Source organism: Cotesia typhae, unplaced genomic scaffold (assembly GCF_013202065.1).
Source record: "Cotesia typhae breed Kobodo isofemale line unplaced genomic scaffold, CoteBio_Ctyphae scaffold_121, whole genome shotgun sequence".
NCBI lineage: Eukaryota > Metazoa > Arthropoda > Insecta > Hymenoptera > Braconidae > Cotesia > Cotesia typhae.
The window spans coordinates 3,036,293-3,057,088 of NW_027423773.1; the positions used below are offsets into that span (position 1 = coordinate 3,036,293).

The 20,796-nt window shown below is 28.9% G+C and overlaps 1 protein-coding gene across 1 annotated transcript in view; it reads left to right on the top strand.

The window, feature by feature from the left end:
- Positions 1-20,796, top strand: part of Pgant2 (polypeptide N-acetylgalactosaminyltransferase 2) — a 181,634-nt gene that overhangs the window by 120,369 nt on the left and 40,469 nt on the right. The window contains exons 2-3 of the mRNA XM_074252495.1: positions 7,412-7,587; positions 7,741-7,860. Coding sequence (XP_074108596.1) covers positions 7,412-7,587; positions 7,741-7,860 — 296 coding nt within the window. The remainder of the gene's footprint in view (positions 1-7,411; positions 7,588-7,740; positions 7,861-20,796) is intronic.

The window sequence follows — 20,796 nt, forward strand, 5'->3', positions numbered from 1 at the left end:
AGTTTTGTAAAAGCATCGATGCTGTGTATTCATGAGTGAGTATTCACGTTTTCGTTTTACGACTTACTTTTTTTGCAACTCAAATCCGACGTACGCACAAAAGGATCATCGAGAGTTTTTTTTATACTATTTGTATTATCTCTGTCAGTTTGTTTATGAATTCATTTTTATTCATCCATATTCATTTTTTTGTTTTTTATTTTTTTAATACTTAATATGTTTTTTTCGGATTTCTAGTTTCGATTAATTTAGAATGCAGATAATCTTGATAAATAACAGTGATTGATATATTTAATGAAATAAATAGTCGAGGATAAAAATTCTCGTTTTTTTAATCTTCACGCTTGAATGCACTGAAAGGATTGATTTTGATAAATAGTGATTGGATGAACCTTTTTTTTTTTTTTTACTAGGAATAGAATTATTCAGTATTTTTATTTACTGTTTTGTAAGGAAATTTAATCGACGGTAAAAATAACAAATTAGGTTTTAAGTCTCATTTTCTTAAGTTTATAATTAATTAGAATTTCTGCTCATGATTTTTTTCTGTTATAAAAATCACATTAATTTAACTTTTCACATTAAAGTCAAGATTATGAGTAAAATATTAGAGATACAAGAAAATTTACGAAAAAAAATCTCACATTTTTTTTTTCGTATTCTCAATAATTTCCCCGTAAATTTGATTTCAATCTCTATATACATATAGGAGACTCTATAGATATAGTCACTCATCACGATATCTCTGGAACTATAAGACCTAGAGACTTGAAATTTGGCAGGAATATTCCTTTCGCCGAGTAGAGCTCAGCTAAGAACGGATTTTACGAAATTCCACCCACAAGAGGGGTTGCGGGGGCGTCAACCGTTAAAAATTGTAGTTTTTAAACTATAGCTCCTATCGACTTCAAATTTGATAGGAATCTTCTGTAAGAGATGTAGAAATAATCTATCAATGAATTTTACGATATCTCACCCCACAGAGGGTTGCGGGGGTAGGTATTAACAATGAAAATTTTTAATTTCCAAGCTATAGCTTCTATATACTCCAAATTTAATAGAAGTCGTCTACATGTGATACAAAAATGATCTAAGAACGGATTTTACATCGAATCACCTCCAATCAAGATCGCGGGGGTGGGTGTTAACAATAAAAAATCTTAATTTTTAAAATATAGCTTCAAAAAGCTGCAAATTTGGTAAGGATCTTTTATTTGTCATGTAGAGATCATCTCAATACGGATTTCAATAAATTCTACTTCCGATTCGATGGAATGTGGAACCTGTGCAAGTCAAAATAATACTCGAATTGAATTTCAAGTCTAGATCTAAAACTACAATTCTATAAAGTGCCCAGCGGAGCTTGCGGGCAACAGCTAGTTCTGTATAAAGCAACTATACTAAAAAATCATTTGTAAATAACTAATATTAAAATTATGAGTAAAGTACTAAAGATACAATAAAATTAATAAGAACTTTTTTTTTAGAAAATTAAATTTTCTATTAAACAGGCTATCATAAATATATCGTATCTCCTTTATTTTAGCCAGAATTTACATTCTAAAATATTTCTAACTTATTATTATAGAACGAAATATAGATCATCTCGTTTTAAATTAATAAAAAATTTGATTTACTTCGTAAAATTGTTAAACATTCTCTCTTTATCAGAGACGATAGATGAATTCCTATAAAACTCCTATGACGATCGGCTTCACTCGATTCGGGTCCTCAAATTGAATAAAAAATCCAAGCACATACGCCGCTGCTAGTAGAGTCGAGCGTATTTAGTCAGCCAGAAATTCATTCGATAAAACAGTAAATATTTACTCACACAAAACAGATTCGTCGATGTATTAAATAACTAGATACAGAGTCTAGACTCACATAATAATTTATAGAAAAGAATAAACGATTGCAAATATTTATAGTGTAAGTAACGGACTCTAACGATATGCACTGATTGAAGAATTTAGTTCTATTTAATAAGAGTAAGTAATTGTTACTAAATGATTTAGTATCAATCCTTTCATTATAAAATATTTAGTAATAGTGACTAAATTATTTATTAAGGCCCATTCACTTCCGCCAAATACATATTTAGTAGTATTTAACAAATTATTTATTGCTACTCAAAAAATCGTATATTGTTATTAAAGAAATTCATTTTTTAACTAACATTTAGCGTACAATCTAACTTTTTTACTCAAAATAAATTAAAATAATTAAAATAAATAATTTTAAGTCAAAGTATACGGAAAAAAAAGATGATTTAAAATTTGCACCAAAAAAATGATGTAAAAATCCGGTTTTATTTGTTCTTGATATTTCGTGTCGTATTTATTTTTTTATTTATTAAGAATTTGTTATAAAAAAACGTGAAAATAACATAGCCGATGGTTTTGTGTGTTCAATGCTAAAAGAATATTGTCTTGAAAAATTTATTTCAAGGTTTGAGGGTACGTATATCAACAGTCAAGTTAGTCCTATTTAAAATACATTAGATACAAAATTTGTATCACCGGGTGATGTAAAGTTAGGTTTACCTCCGTTGACTTCACAGGTGATACAATTTTTATATCACCTGATGAGATTTTAAAGCCACTTTTTTTCCGTGGTAAGGTGTTATGAAGAAAAGAATCTCATTAAATTATAATTTTTTATTTGAGACATTTATAAAATTTAAAATTAAACAAGTTTTTAACATATCAATAATAGACAAATTAAAAAATTTAAACTAAACTCCACTGAGAAATTACATATAAGCCATTTGGGGATATGTGTGTTTTGAAAGGTTCGATAAATCTCCCAAAAGCGAGCTGAATAAAATAATCTGCATCAGTGAATAGATTATGTATCTATTGAAATTGAAGCATAGCCATCTACCAACAATACTTACCAAAAAAATAATTAGGAACTATACTACACTGAAAAAAAAAAAATTCTTGACTGAAGTGTAAATTTTCTTGGCTCAAGAAAATATCAAGGAAGATTGAAAATTTCTTGAATAAAGTCAAAGTTTCTTGAGGCAAGATAAATTTATTGAGCCAAGAAAATTTCTTCTTGCTCCAAAATAACTGTTGTTTTCCTTAAAATTTTTTTGGCGCAAGAAATTTGTTTTTTGTGTGTACTAAATATTATTTGATGGAAACAAATATTTATTTTCATATAATCAGGCTTTATACATATTAATATAATTTCCCTGATGAAAAAAAAAGTATTGAGACAAAGGAAAAAGTATTGAAAAGAATTGGTTTTCTAATCAATCCAATTCTTGTCAATACTTTTTTCTTTGTCTCAATACTTTTTTTTTACTCAGGGTTATTTAGAATAAAAAAATCATTTATTAAATTGTAACAAATAATATTGATGAGTAAAAAATATTTTTTTCTCCCAAACAAATGACTAAAAAAAGTACTCTGTACTAAATCCTTTTCTCAGTGTATGTACATAAATCTATGTACATTAAAAACAAATAAATGTTATAAAAGGGTCCTTAAATAATCTTTAAAAAGTAAATCGATAGCCTTCTACTGTTTTATTATGCTTTAGTATCCCAGGCTGATGTTCGATTCTAACATTCTCAATATTGAGTAAAAAATAATAGAATAAAAAAGTGTACTCCCTTTTCTTACCGAGAAGAGGCAGCTGGAGGTCGGTCTTTTTAAAATATTTTAAACTTTTAGCTAAAGAAATTCAACTACGGGATATTATTCCATTTGCATATTTATTGAGACTCCAGATAGCTCTTTCTTGAGAGTAAGTTTTTCATCTTGGTGAATACATAGAAATTCAACGATTTCTTGTCCGCGAAGTTTCTATCCAAAAGAAGAGATGAGTTGAGTAATTTTTCGTTTTAAATGTAAGTTTTCGCGAAATTTCAAACGCCGCATCAGCTGTCCACTTTTCGGTATCAACAATGGCTATGTAAATCCACTCATAACTCTTTTCCGGGTGGAAGAGAGAGTATAGAGGGAAAAGATAAAATTTAAGGCAAGACGAGAGGGGTGAAAACATTTCTTACTTTACTTTATTGGAGTTTCTCGTTCTTATCGTTAAATAAAATGGGAATCACGAAAACGGGGATAAGTCTTGAAGGGTAGAAATAACGAGGAGCAAAATGGGCAAAGTGTAGAATCAAGAATCGAGGACTAAGTGTGGAGGCCAACAACCCAAGGAACTTAAGAATTAAAGGGGAGGATACGAGGATAAGTGTAGAGACAGTTGAGAAACGTTTCTGTCAACGTTTTCTCATACATATCACGTCAACTACCAAACACTCAGCACGTACTCAATTTATCTTTTTGCTAAACTGCATCAAACTTTTTTCTTGAAATATTGTTACGTTAACTTTTCATTATTATGTTGCCGTTCTTTTGAGAAAAGCTGCTAAGAGACCTTACAAATTGTTTTAATAAAAGAAAAAAAAATTAAGTTAATTCAAGTGGAAAATTATTGAGCCAAGAAAATTGTTTGGAAGAGTTTGATCATTTTTAATGAATCAGAAAAATTATTAAAAAAAAGTAAAATTTACTCAAACGAAAAACCATTAGATAAATTAAACAAATATTTATCAGGTAGCATAAAAGTTTGATTTAAAAAAAAATCTAGTAATTTAATTTTATATTCAGGACGTAATTATCACTGTTTAATTATATTTGAAAAGAAAATTCGCAGATGCATATATGCATATATAATAATAATATTACTATACTATAATATAATAATAATTTACTATAATAATATACTATACTATAATATAATAATAATACTTATACCATAAGATGCAGCGTGTTTCGGAGAAGGTTTTAGTATATTTATTTTATTTATTTATTTATTTAATAATGCCAAGGCTGTTGTCAAATGGCAAGGTATACAAAATCATTTCTGCAATAGTAGATACAATAATATAAGAATTAGAATATAATGAAGATAACAATAAAAATACTTATAATTAATATAATATGATTTAAATTCAATTTTTTATATGATTTAACTAGGGTAGATGGGTTAACATGACATCTGTTGTTATACAATCAAAAATAGCAACAATGTTATTTATAATAACACCGAGAATGACAATAAGTAACTTAGCTCAAGTCTTTTGCTCCATCAAATAATTGAACAGTTTAGTTTTAAAGACCTCAATACTGGAAGCACTAATAATATCAAGGGGCAATGTTTGTCAGAGACGAATAACAGTGATAACAAATGAATTTTCATAATAATTTTATGTAAAATGCGGAATTTCAAAGTTAACATTATTTGATTGTGAGCTAATCTTTGTGATCGTCAAGAATCGATACCAATAAATTGTTCACTCAAATAAGTCGGCTTTTTTATTTGTAATAATTTAAAGAAATATGTTGCTATAAAGTATGTGATATGTTGGTGATTATTTATTTGGAACCTATATTTTTTTGACTTAGAAATAATGAATTTTTATTGTAACTAAATTTATTCTATTCGATTGTCATTTATTTAAAATACATTTTTTAATTCTATTATGGTTATGTTTATATACTTGGCAGATTCCTTCACTTATGAGACCTGCAATTTCTTTAACTGAAATTTTCAACGCTCATTACAAATTTTTTTTTTCATATCAATCATTATTCATCTTTATAAGAAAGACACGGGAATGTTATTATGATTGCACATTGAAAATTACAATGAATATTAGCTAGAATAATTACATGGATAAAAGGTACATGTTAATTCAATAAAATTTGGAATCTGTGCAATTCAAAGCAATAATTTAATTAAACTTCAAGTCTAGATCTAAAAATGCAATTCTATAAAGCGCCCAGCGGAGCGGGTGAGTAATAACTAGTACTTCATAATTAATAAATGAATATTTGTCCAAACAATTGAATATTGAAGATTAATTATCAATGTGTTTTGTTAGAAAAAACGTGTTAAAAATTAAAATAATACTCTGGTGAATAACTGGTGTTGTAAATTATCCAATGTACCTAATATTAGTATGGCTTCGACCATTTGTTTCAATATGAATACTGAAGATGATATTGTATTAGAATACAGAGCAACTAACAAAATTAATGACATTATTTACATGTCAGTAAATAGAAATGATAGACTTTATTTAAACAAAAGTCCTTTAAGAAAATACTTTTAGTAATCATTACCAAAAAAATAGTAATGAATCCTTTTACCCATAGCACCTGTTACCATTTAATAAAAAACGAGTCTGCTTTCTTTTTATAATGATAATTGTGACTATTTCATGTTCTTCGTTTTGAATTGAATTAACTTCCCGAGTCTAAGGTTCTGTACCGCTGGCTTAGTGTACAAATTTCCAGCTAAAAGACAATTATTCTAACTGCGCAAAATTTCTTTCCAAAACTTTCATCAAATCTTTCCAATAATGAAAATGAAAAATAAAATAAACAAATCTCGTGGTACAAAAGGTTATTCACATGACAATACAAGTAACCAATGCACATATTGATCTTATGATTACTTGCCGTTCCACATACCTCGAAAACCCTCCTCAATCTTGGCATCTACAATCGACAAAAGCTTCTCCAGATAAGAACTATCTCCATCTCTATCTTAGTTTGGTACTTTTTTTTCTTAAACTCCATCCCGGTCTCTTTACTCTCGACATTCTCCAGTTCCACTCGGTCTCCAGCCTTCAACCTTACTTGCCTCTCACTTTACCACTCGCCTTTTTTATTGATTTAGTATCGATGTTCTGTACTCCATAATACTCAATACCTATCTTGTCTAGATTTCCCTCAAATCGCGACTCCTGTTCCGCATCTACCACGCTTGTCATTATTATTGATGTTCTATTCTTTTTATTGAAGACAATGCGACATTTTAGACAAAAGTGACAAACGTTATTTTTATGCTATCATCTGAAATATTGCATGCCTTAAGTGCGAGCATGAAGATATACTCCATTATCGCCTAAAAATCAAGATATCGCGTTCATGTAGAGAAAGAAATAAATTTTTTCCTCAAAAAACGTGACAGATTCTTTTAAATAATTTCTTAGCTGAAGAAATAAAAATTTTCCTTACCGTAACTTTCTTGTTAGAAAAAAGTCTTTTAGATTTGGGAAAAAATATTTTTGAATGTAAATCCGCAAATTGTTTATCTAAAATTGTTTTTTTCAAAATCAAAAATCTTTTTTTAAATAAGAAAGTTATTCCGAAAAAAATGTTTATTTCTTTAGCTTAGAAATAAAATAATTTTTCAAATTTTCTACAAATTAATTTCTTATTGCAACATTGCTCATTTTTTTCAAAATAAATTTTCTTTTTCGGTGTACCTATATGAGAATTTGTACATTCAAACTTTACTTTGATTAATTAACGTATTATAACAGCAATACCTGAAGAATGCATAGTAAGATTTACCTAACTTATTATTTCTGTTACAGAACGAAAACCGAGCATTGAGACTGAAGGACTCGGGATTGGGATTATCCAGCAGCGGGGGAGGTAGTTCCGGTTCGTACCTAGAAGCTGATGGGACCGCGATGGTCATGTCATCGGAGATACTGCCTCCCCCTACGCCAGATCCTCGAGTAACTTGGAATTATTTTGACGAACAGGGGTAAGTTAATGGCTTCCACATGTTGCCGTTGTCTAATCGGTGTTAACGAGCTACTCTACTTACTGATGCTGCTCGTCGCTAACTTGATTAATTATTCTATTTATTCTCAACAAAACTAACAAACTTTTTATTGCATTAATTAACTTTTTGCAGATACGTGTCGAGGGGGGGTCTCAGAGCTGGCGAAGATCCTTACGCTCGTAATAAATTTAATCAAGAAGCTTCCGACGGTCTTCCTAGCAATCGTGATATTCCTGATACACGCAGCGCTATGTAAGTTTTTTTTTAAGTTATACTTCTTAGGGTGCACTTCATATTGACACCCGAAAAATGACATAATGAAGTTAGCTGACAACTGACTTGCAACTTTCCGTAAAAACTGATTGCTACATTCATTTTAACTCAGAAAACAGCAAAAATAGTTTGAACAATCCAGACCGATTATGAATTATGAAAATGAAATTAAGTTTTAGTGGAATCGCGATATGCACAATTCAGACAAATGTGACAGGTAGATCGTGATCATCGCGATACAATGGATTGAGCATTCACGCATATACTGTTTACACGGAAAAAAGTAAACTGTAATAAATAACAGTCGATTTATAATAAGTAATGATCAACTGCTAAAAATTACCTTTTCAAACAGTAAAATCATGATTCTACTATTCATATTGTAATATTGACAATTTAAACCTTACAATTTACTCTTTACATGGAAGAAAATACTATTTCAAACAGTAATATTCACTATGTAAATGTCTAAAATGTTAAAGTATAATAATTAAGAATTCAGACTTTAATATTTATCATTTCGTACCTAAAAAATGATGTTATGATATGTAAAAAGTATAGAATAAAGTTAGTAAATTTCTAATACAAGCAACGTCAATATTTACAAAGTAAAATGGTAAATTTTAAACGCAACGCTAAAAATCAAACTGTAATTATTGACTTGCTTAGACGTAAAATGTATATTTTAAAAGTATAATTTTTACTGTTTGAAATATTAAATTCTCCCAGAGTGAGACCCCCTTCTCTTTCATCTGAGTTCCCCTTCTCTTCATAATATGGACTATATATTGAAATGGCAATTTTTACTGTTTGAAACTGTAATTTTTAAAGATAAAAGAGTCGTTATTAACTATAGTGACAACTACTAGTTACTTATTTTGGATATTAAATTATAAATTGTGGCTTTTATATTTTCTACATTAAGTTCTGTAATATTTACATTTTTGCTACCCCGATGTCCGCTTTACTGTTTGAAACTATAAAAACTAACCGGAATCCGAGTGAATATTACAGTTTACTTTTTTCCGTGTAGAGATGAGCGCGGTATTTTTTTTTCTTTCTTGCAATAAATTTCCTTTTTTTAAAATAAGCATTACAGAATAATAAAATACTAAAAGTTTTAATTAAAAGCTAAATTTATCAATAATTTATATTTTACAATCAAAAACATATTGCAATAGTATACTTAAAATTGAAAGCTCAAAGATAAAAAAGCCAGGGATGCTAAATTAAGTTGGGTAACTTTTAAAAGTCAGAGGTAAGTACTAGCTTTTTTATTGACCGGATTGGTAGATTGTATAGATATAAAGAGTACAAGAAAGATTCGAAGTAGGCAATACCATTAAGTAGCAAATTCTCTTTAACTTTACAAACTTAATCCTATCGTTTCCGGCGCTTCCTTTTTCCTTTTAAAGTTACTTGCACACTTGTACTAAACTTAACATATATATAACATATCTTCATACATATATGTAAGTGGCTTGGCTCTGAGGGAAGATTCACTCATCCCATTAAGATCTGAGAGCTCGACGTCCTTTATCCTCTCTCCTGACCTTAACTCCTCGAGAGCTTCCATTCCACAGCCTTAAGATCTCTAAGCTATCAGATGAAGGGTTCGATTTCATTCTCAATTCCTTCTCCTTCTTTTCTCCTACTATCCAAAGAGACTCAAGACTGAAAGCTATACTTTGATGAGATATCCGGTGAATTCTCCAGTTGTAATCAATCTTTATTCTTCTCTTCTGGCTTCTCATTAATTTTTAACTGTTTTGACACTTTATTTCCTTATAAATTACTTCATTATTTCGAAAATGTTGTTGACTTTCTGCGTCCGAAAAAAAAGCTACTTTTAAGAATTTCTTGTAAGATTATGAATAAAAATATTGATGTAGGGTTTGTAAGATTTAGTAAATATCTTTTAATTTTACCTTTTCCAAATACAAAGACATTATTTGAATCTAACGCTTCAATTAGTAAGTCGGTTGCTCTAGTGTTGTAATTGGAAAAGTAGGCTCTTAAAAGAGAAAAATTTTTAATTTTTAGGTTCAATAAATCACTAACAGTCGGTTGAATTATGATTTTTTATTTATGTACAAAAAGAATAAATCGCCGGACAAATGGAGAAAATCAAAAAATAGAATTTTTTCGCTGATTTTTGCTAAGCAAGAAGTAGTAAAAATAAAAATTTTCCAATTATCCTAGTTTATGTGATTGATACAGATATGTACAGACTATACGGTGAAAATTTCGGAATCATCAGCTGGAGGGTTTTGGAAATTTTAGTAACAAGCATCGTAATAAGTTTACTAGATCCAAATGTGCACGCTTTTAACGTCCGTGTCATACGTTAATTGATCAAAGTGAAGTTTAAATATACAACAAGTTTTCACTAATAACTATCATATGGTTTTCAATATTGATAATTTTATATCAACTTTCGATAGAAAAAAAAAATTATTTATTTACTGTACATCATAAGAATAAATTGAAAAAATAATTTTATTAATAAATTAATAAAAAATAAATTACGAAAAGTTAACTTTATTTAAATTTAATTCTGAAATTCGTTTAAATTTTCCCGCGGATAGTATTTTTTTTTTTTTTTCATACGAATGGAACGCTCTCTTTCCTTTCAACAAGTGAATTATAAAAAAAGAACCAATTAAAGACTAATACCGGCAATCAATCAGTAAAAAAATTAATTATAATTAAACAAAACAAGATTTATGTGCAATTTACATTCTATAATTTCCCATAAGGCAAACGAGGAGGTTGAAAAATAAATTGAGGTGAAAAATCGATTTTTTATAGATTTTTAATATATTTAAAATATATTATTTATATATTTCGACATATATTTTTGTCATATTTTTTTTTTTATGTGGGAAAACGTAGAAATCTTGAATTTTTAGGCAATACCAAAGCATAGGTATATTCACGTTCGTGTCTAGAGCATGCAAAAAATTTAATATTTTTAAACTTTCAAAGCAGAACTTTACCATAAAATCTCCTCTAAAAAATCAATTTTTTTAATTTCCACAATAAAAGACCCCTGAATAGTCTTTGACATTAAAGTGTTACATTTAAGCTTTTTCATAAAACAAAAAAGAATTCCAAAAAAGCTTAACAACAACAACAATGGCAGCAATAGCAAAAGCAAGATTAAAAAAATGCAATCTCGAGAGCGAGAAAAAGACGTGTACATAAGCCTGAAGGCACCGTCCGGAGCAATAAGAGAGGAGAGTGAATACAACAAAAAGTGTTCAACATTTAAACTCACCAGCACGTTCACACATCACCCACTCTGGCCATGGCATCATTCCATCCCTTGGCAAGCTTTTCCATCCCGAGTTTCTCTTCCATCTCATCCGTAGCCACCTCATGCTTCTTATATCTCATACTATGTTTAATGCAACGTGCGAGCGTCAGAATTGCATTTGAGGCACTGAAATTCCAGCTTCTTCTTATCTAGATTTAGCTACCACCGTATTTTAATAACACGCTCAGAATGCCCCTTTCCGCTTCCCCTTTCTCCGCTCTGTAAATTTCCCATCACCCGTCATACATTATGTCCATGACTTTACATTTTGAATCATAATCGTCGCTATTTCAATCTCAAACCGGATTATTCTTGTGTTGATAAATTTTAGAATCAACTCAAGTCGGATGGAGTTAACTTTATCAAAAGGGTTCAGTTCTACTGTAACTTATGTATTATTTATTTATTTATTTATTTACTTTCCATGCTTCAGAATTTAGAAGAATAGTTTAATCAATAACTGAGAAAATGACGGATCTAAAATTGTAGCTCGTTTCTAAAACTTCTGTATCAAACATACGGAAAACAAACAATCAATAATTGCAATTTATTTTTGCTTGCGTAAAGTAATAAATTCGGTTAAAAACCAAATTTCAGTAAATTTATCACGATATTTATTTAAAAGTACGGAAATTGGTTTTTATGATGAAAAATATTAATGAAGTGAGAAATTTGTAAATATTGTATTAATAAATTGGTCGATATTGATATTTTAATTTAAAAAAGTGAAAATTAAATTATTTAGTTAAATGTTAACTAAATAATTTCGTGCTTTAATTATTAGCTTACAAATTTCAGCTGTTTTTAAATGAATTATTTTCATATTGCACAACTCATAATACAAGACATTAGAGAGTGTTATAGGATTATGAAATTTAAAAATTATTTATTGTTAGTTCAAGAACACCAACATAGTTTGTGAATTATCAAAACGATCATTCAATCAATGTTAATTTCCCAATTTTCAAAAATTTATTTAGTGTAATAGAAACGAGAAAATTTTTTAAATAATCAGAAAAATTTGTTTCCGTCATACACAGTAAAAAATATTGTCTTAAATACATTCCACACAAAATTGGTGTTGAAATTCAACATTTTATTTTAACACACAGTTTGTCTCATTTTCACACAAAGTGTGTTGAATTTTAACACTCATTTTCAGTGGACCGTATTTAACACAGAAATTGTGTTGATTTTACTCAATATTTTTACTGTGTACAAAAAAAAAATTTTCTTAACTTGGGAATTTGGTAACTTTACAAAAAATTCATTATTTACGTCATTTTTTTTTTTTTTTTAAAGACTAGTCTTGTCCCTGTTAGAATTTAGTCTCTCGAATAGATATTTAACTCGGTATTGTTAAATTTTGATGAATGAAAAAAAATAGCATTTTCGTTGTTATTATAATTAAAATATGCACAGTAAATTTATTCCTTATGCGCATGCGCTTTATATAACATCTGGAGCAAAGTTGAATCAGTAAAAGAAATACCGCAAAATATTTTAAATAGAAATTACTTCAATAATCGACAATAATAAATTTCATTTTTTTCTACATTAATTTATAAATCAGTAATATGATGTATTTATTATTTAAAATTCATATAGAATTATGAGTCGTGCTTTTTAAGATTTTCAAAACTTTTTTCAATTCATAATTTTGTGCAAATATTTGCATTATTGCACACGATTACACAAAAGTAATCAAATAATTGGTATACACTATTTTCGGGTTGTTTCCAAAACCAACCACAAGGTGGCGCATGGGAAAAGTCCTTCTCACTGGCAAAGCAAGCTACTAGAAATACATAAGACTTTAAAAATATTATCAATAAACTATATTGATGACGATAAAAGTAAAACTTATTTTTTGATTAAATAAATGATCAAACTTTCGATTCAATTAAAAACTTCGAATAAGTTTTAATAAAAAATAAAATCACGAATCTAAAAATATAGCTTTTTCCTAAAAAGTCCGATTTCGTAAGGACACAAAAGACTGCAGCAAAAAAGTTTTATGTTGCCTTCGAAGTATTCACTAATTACAAAGAAAAGTTTCCAATAAAACTTTTCTGATACAAATTTATTTATTTATTTATTTAATCGATTTTCTTCATTACAAAGCATACTTGGAAGATGCAAATTTGTACCCACCAAACTTTTAATATTTACGTTTATATTTATTTTATGAATACACAAATTTACGTGAGTCCATTGAAGATGCAGAGGGTGATTGAATTTTTCTCGCTGGTAACTAGATTTATGCGCTAAAGGCACATGATTGGGAGCAGACTCTTGTATAAAAATATTTTATAATCGAGTTAGCGTGTCAATAAATGCTATCTTTATTTATATATATTTTTTTTTTTTTTTTTTTTTTAACCAGATGTTGTACTTGGGTCTGAATCGATCTGGAATTTTTTTATACATTCATTAAATAGAGTTGCTTCGAGTCAATGAATTCGCTCGTATCGACGAACTTTCAGTTTAATTGGAGATTTATTGGAAATTTTTTTAAACCGTACTTGGCTATCACATTTCTCAAGTGTGAAAGTTTCCCACAACAATAGAAAGTTTTTTTTTTTAATTTTCAATCGTTAATAACTTTTTTGAAAAATCTATAACGAATTAAAAATTTTCAAGGAAATATCATTATATGATTAAACTTTTCAAAACTAAAACATAAACTTATATTTAATAATATCAAGTCTCATGCATGAAGATCCTGAATGATGGAAAAAAAATAAAGGATTTTATTAACCTCTAAGTCAATTACAAAAGCATTTATCTGAATCCTCGTAGAATCTCTGTCCGACTCAAGAAAGCCTCTCGACATAAAATAAAATTCAGGGTTTATATAAATGAAAAATGGTGCCGAAAAATCCAAGAATTTCCTCGTGATTTATGGTAAAAAAAGTTTCCTGACACGTGAATTTTTTTAATAAAAAGTTGACTGTTAAATCTCTTTTTAAAACCACTCGATCCTCGGTCCTTCTCGGCAAAATGACAATCCCAACCAGACACTTTAAGAAACTTTATAAAATGCTTTACTAAGCTAGATTTCCGAAAGCTCAGACGTTGCTTTTCGATTGAGTTCAAAGATCAAGATATCCCCTATATATTTTTGTTGAAAACACGAGGCGCTCGATTTATTATTATATTATGTTATCTTACATTATATTTTATATTTACTGAACCAGCTTTTTCCGGCTTCCCTTACAAATCGCTCCGGAATCTATCACGCTCTTTAAATCTCTCTTAGAGTAAACAGTAAAAAATTTTCACGATTAATTTAGTAAAGTAATCCTCGACTCATTGCTACACTAAGAGGAAAAAATTATTTTGAAAAAAATGAGTAATGTTGTTGCTTTTTAATTGAAAATAATATTTTTTTGATTTGGAAAAAAACAACTTTAGATAGACAACTTGCGGATTTTCATAAAAAATTGTATTTTTTTTCTCAAATCTAAAATACTTTTTCCTAACAAGAAAGATACGGTAAGATAAATTTTTATTTCTTCAGCTAAGAAATAAAATTATTTAAAATTTTCAACCAATTAATTTTTTATTGCAGCATTATCCGTTTTTTTTAAATAATTTTTTCTCTTAGTCTATTCTACCGATTTGATTCAGCTTCAAACTTAACTTCGAGAATCGTACAAGTGATTAGGATATCGAGTTTCATTGAAACCCTTTAAGTCAACGTATACCGAATGTATTCTTGGAAGCTACTTGACAAACTGTTCTAAAAAAATAAGTATTTTTCCTACACAGAAAAAAAAATTGACTTGATTCAAGAGAAAAATTCTTGAATAAAATTTACAGTAGACTGCAGTAAAAATTAAAAATTATCTCACTTACCGACAAATGATTAGGTTGTGCCATCGGTTCGACGATTACCGTAAATTTAGCGGTAATTTTTTAAGAAAATTTTTTTCAGTGTTCACAAAAAATCATGGCCATATATGTACTCTGGAAAAAGTTTTCTACTAGCGAGAAAAATTCGCCATCTAGTGACAAAACCAAGAACTAACATATTTTTAATTATTCTTCAAGTTATACTCATAATTATAAGCCCATTCCGAAATAGAAAAATACTTTTTTTTCAGTATAAGTAAAAAAATATAAAATTTTCTTAAAACTTCCTCCATGGGGACAAATGCAATAGTTAAATTTCTATAAAATTCGATAAAATCTACTTTAGTGGTAATGCTTGTTGTTATAATATCAAAATTAATGGTCGCGTGGAATGGATTTTAACGACAAGGTCGTAAATATCTGTAAGAAAAGCCCGTAATGACCCGTCGTCTCCTATCTGCCCAGATTTTCTACATGTGCTTTTTTTTTATTATCCGACCCGCTGACGTTAAAATAGAATAGGAAGTCCTTAGAGCAAGTACTTCACTTCTTTTTCTCCTCTGTCCCTTTCCGCCTTACCCCTACAATATCCTAGGACAGTATGGTTATAGTGCAGCTATTTCTTACATAGACTCATGTAGTGGATCTCCGTATAAAGAAAAAATGAAGAGCCATTTCACCTCTCTTTGTGGCTCTATAAGCCGTACCACGATTGTTAAATTCGTCCTGTGTTCAGTGTTACGGCTTGCCCGATAAATTTTTTATTACGCCGAGTATCATTTTAGGGAGACATAATAAAGTAATATTATATTTATTAATTGTGACGTAAATAATTAGGGGCATATATATGTATGGAGCTCGGGTAATTCATATTCAAATGAAAACGAAAATAAAAAAGTCGTTTGGTCATAAGTTATAGCCTGATTTCTCTCTTTTTGTTCTCAACCCACCATCTCCATCTTCGTCTTCATTCAACTCTCTCTTTCTCTATCTTTCCTTCTCTCTTTCTCTTCCACTCCTTCACTCTCGTTACCCGTTGAAAACTCCGGGTAATTAGAAGTGTGCTCATAAATAGTTCGCCCTCTTTTTCACCACTTTGCACTTGCCTGTAATAAAGAACCAACAGTGAACTATTTTTCAAAAATTAACATGAAATTTATCATTAATGTTTAGTTTTTTTATTCTTTGATTATAAAACTGTTCGAACTATTTAGTAAAACTTTTTTACTAGTAAGTTAATTTTAAGTCTAAAGTTGTTAATTTTTGGCTTCCTTGAGTATAATTTTTTAAATTAAAAAAAAAAAATATTATTCCTTGTGACACTTAAGTAGCTGATTTTCGCTCGATTCTTTGGATGATATGTCATAAAATTGAATTTTTGAAAATCTTGACTTGAATATTTCTTTTACTTGATCTGAATTAAGATAAAACAAATTTTTATCAGCACGAGTATTTAATCTATTTATTACTATTCAGAAAATTTATCATAATAATTTAATTATCTCTGAAAACCTTTGAAAGGCACAAACATAGCTCAAAACCTTTCTAATAATATAGAATTAAACGTAGAAACTGATTTTACTATATAATTACCCCGAAGAAAAAATATTCTTTATTTATTTAATTATGTATAGATAATAATATAGATTTTTCGGTGTTAACATTTCAGATATTTTTTCAACATTGCATCGTATTTAAAGTATATTTTTAATTATTTCCACTGTCTTTGTAATCCTCTACTGAAATACAATTTAAAAAGACACACGAAGCTTTGCGTTAAAGGTGCGCGATACTTAATTAATTATAATTATTGCTCTTACAATCCTCAACGTAAATTACAAAAAATTTACATACACGGTTAAATGAAAGAGAATAATTAGACGTACGACTCGCAGTAACATTGTTTTCTACAAAAATAAATTAAATAACAGAGAGTCAGGTGTACAACGAAAATAAAATTATTTCTAGGTTTAGACTTTCCCTACAAATTTTATTTAGCTTGATACTCGAATTTATTTATAACTAATCCAGAAATTTACCATGATGAATTAACTATCGATTAAAAACATGTGAAATATTTAAAAGGCATAAATTCGGCTCAAAACCTTCCCAAAGATACTAAATTTAAGGCAGTCTTTCCATGTAACTACTTATTGGCAGATTTTGTTAATTTTTTTTTTTCACAGATTAAAAATAGCGTTTACTAATATATCTCAAAGTTTAAGAATTTTTTACCGTTTAGAAAGCAAGATATTAAATAATAAAGTTTGCGATTTTCAGTCTCATTTGAAGTATGAAAAATTCTCTGACCACCTAAATTTTCTCTTTTATATTAAAAAAATTCCTAGACAGAATTGAAAAAAGAAACTAACAGAATAAAAAATAGTATTTTTTTTTTATAAATTAAGAAGAAGAAAGTAGCAATTTTTTTTTGTTCTCGAGACATAATAATTGAAACATTTTTTTTTTTTTTTGTTACTGACAACGTCTGTAATGATCTATCAGTTATCTAATAATAATTTTTTTCTAACACAAAAACAGAAAAATATTTATTGAAATATAGTCGATATAACTATTTATCTCTAATTACTTCAACTAATGCATAATTCGAGTAACTACAAGAAAAAAAGTTTAAACTACAAATTTATGTCATAAGGCCGTGAAGTGGCGGTTTTCTGACTGCGACGATATTTCGATATGAGCTTAAGGTTTGTGGCGGGGAGGTCCGAAACGGGTGTAATTTTAATGTCCGAGGCGAAGTCGAGGACGGAAATTTACGCTCGTTTTCGAACATTCGCGTCACAAACATTAAAGCGAATATCGAAAAAAAGTTGTTGTCAAAATCACCACTAAACGGCTGAATGACATACAATATTTTTTGTTATTATCGCTCCATAAGTTTAACTTTTGAGGGATGGGAGGCAAATCATGACATATTTAAATTTTATGAAGTTTCACAAGGGCAAAAAAACTTAATTTCATATGAATGATCTTTTTATTAATATTTATTTATGCAGTGGTTGTTATTTTATTAACATTAGGTTCACTTCATAATAAACTGCCAGCAGAGAAATAATTAGCGCCACTCAATAGTAACTGTTTAAAATTTACTCAAAATCATTGGTTGGTACACTAGAATGTGACTTTTTTTTTACAATCTCTCTCAATTTCGTCTGGGTGTACTCGAAAAGTTCGTAAAAACAGGAGGAGGTAAAACTTCACGGCCTAGGCCGTGAAAGAAAGACGGTATAGAGTCTCTAGAAAAGAGTCCCTTTATGGACGCCACTCAGCGCTCAAAAGTTGAACTTTTGGAACGAGTTTAACAAAAAACTATATTTTCATCCTTGTGACGTTATAATTCACCTAACTATGCACTTTTCTCTCAGTGTAGTGTAACAAAAATTTCAAATTAACTGTAAAATGATGAATATTTCATTCAAATTACCCTTTAAATGCGGATAGATCGATTTGGCTGATAGAAACGAGAGACGCCTGGTCGATTAGCGAAAAGCTCCAGTGTTCGAATTGATCCTCATCCGGTACTCGAGTGACGATAACACGTTACGAGTATCTATCTCAACGTTGTTCATCTGTCCGTCCATTCATCTCCCCCTTTTCTCTTAACTCTTCAGACTTCTCTATTCGCAGTGCTGCTATTTTGGTTTTAATACGTCAATGTGCGAAATTTGAGTTTGAGTTTGGAAATTACTCGATTATTTATGAATAAATAAATGATTCAGTTTTTTTGTGTTTCCCGAGCGCGAAAATAAAAGAATGTGATGATGATAACTATCTAGGGATGGTGTGGAGTAAAGAATTTTAGAGAAGACTCACTCGAGAGTTTTGAGGTGTAACAAAGGAAGTGTCGAAAGAGTGAAGGTTCTACACAAACGACGTGTCTAGTGCTGAGTAGACTACGAGTGTTTTTATGCTAATTAAGCGCATACTATTTAAATTTTAAAATTAATTGAACAATAAAACTATCATTCAAATTTGTAATTTTTCAATTTTTTGCTAAGAGCTCTTATAACTTTTGGTCATTATTTTTTCCATAAAGATAACTGCTTCTTTTAAAAATAATTTTTTTCTTATAAGATCTAGTATTTTTCTCTTAAACTAAGTTATTCTTTTTTTCAGTGCATGAAATATATTTAAATATTCTTCCTGGTATAAAATAGAAAAACTAATAAAATAATAAAATGTGAAAGTTATTAATTAAAAAGTAATTTAAAAGCGATTTATTTTCATAACTTATAAGCTATAAGTAAGCAAAAAGAGTAAATATATATTAAAGGCATGTAATGTCCATAAAATACACATCAGTACTTTTAAAAGGTGATCTCGGGAATAGAATTAGTCTGAGTTAGAGCTGAAGTATGAATCTTGTAAAAGGGAAAGTGCATAGTTACACATACCTTTGCTCCTCTTCATTGGCATCTTCCGTGCCTCTCACTTGCAGCCTGCATTTCAATGATACTTTGATAGAAAAGTAACTAAATAAGTTAAGCTATCTTAATGTATTCCGTTCACTTTTATTGGAATTCAAGCATCGACTCTCTATAATATACCACTCTTGTAATGAGGAATTAATTGTTTAAAAATTTGCAACAAATTTTTTTTTTAGCGGAAATAAAATTTTTTCTCACAGTAACTGTCCCGTTGAAAAGAAATTTTTTTGATTTGGATAAAAATTCACAAGTTGTCTGGAGGCAAGGCTCTAAATATTGACCAGTGTAGATAAAATAAACATAAATCCAGTATTTGTAAATTTAATGGAAGATTTTATGAGCTGAGATTTTTTTTATGTACAGAATGAAAAATTTATTGACTGGCAAACAAAATTCTTGGCTCAAGAAAATTTTCGGGTGCCTGAAGGAAGACCGAAGTTGTGTAGGCCGAAGTAAAAATTTTTCTTGAAATTCTATTCTTGGTGGAAGTCATTTTTTCTTAATTCAAATTATCATAAATATTTGATACAATAAATTTTTATATTTGATCAAGATTTTTAGATAGTTTAGGAAAGCAGCGCCATCTACTTTAGCTGAGAAAAAAATTTTCTCACTTTGAGAAAATTTGTCTCTTGAATATTTGATACCTATTTTTTATTATTTTGGTGTGCAATTAATCATATTGAATAAAAAAAATTATTCAATATTATTTGATCTTCCCATTTCACATGTTAATCACTAAAAATGTTAATGAAAATTTACTTCTATCGAGATATTTAATTTTTTGGAACAAGAGAGAAATTTTCTCCAGACAAGAAAATTTACTTCTATCAAGAACTAAATTTTTTGGAGCAAGAGGCTGAATTTGCTCCAAACAAGAAGATTTTCTTGACTTAAATACATTTTTTTGGATCAAGAAAGGAATTTCTTAAAGCAAGAGAATTAATTTTGTTGGAATAAGTGAAACTTCTTGTGTCAAAAAAAAATTTTTTTTTCGCTCAAAAAAATAGTTAGGAAGAAAAATATTTTCTTGGCTCAAGTGAACCTTTTTTTTCTGGATAGTTTGAACATAAACTACAATACTTTTTTTTATAAAATACATAATAATAAACATTAAATTGTGATAATTAACGTTACAACTGGTAGCTCTAAATTTCTCAGAAGAAATTTTTCCTCTCCGAGTATAATACTACTCTGGACAATTGATTAATTGAAAATTGAAACATAAGATTGAAAGATTGAAGTACTTGTACAGGAAAATAGAATCAAGTAGCCGACACTTGAAGTAAA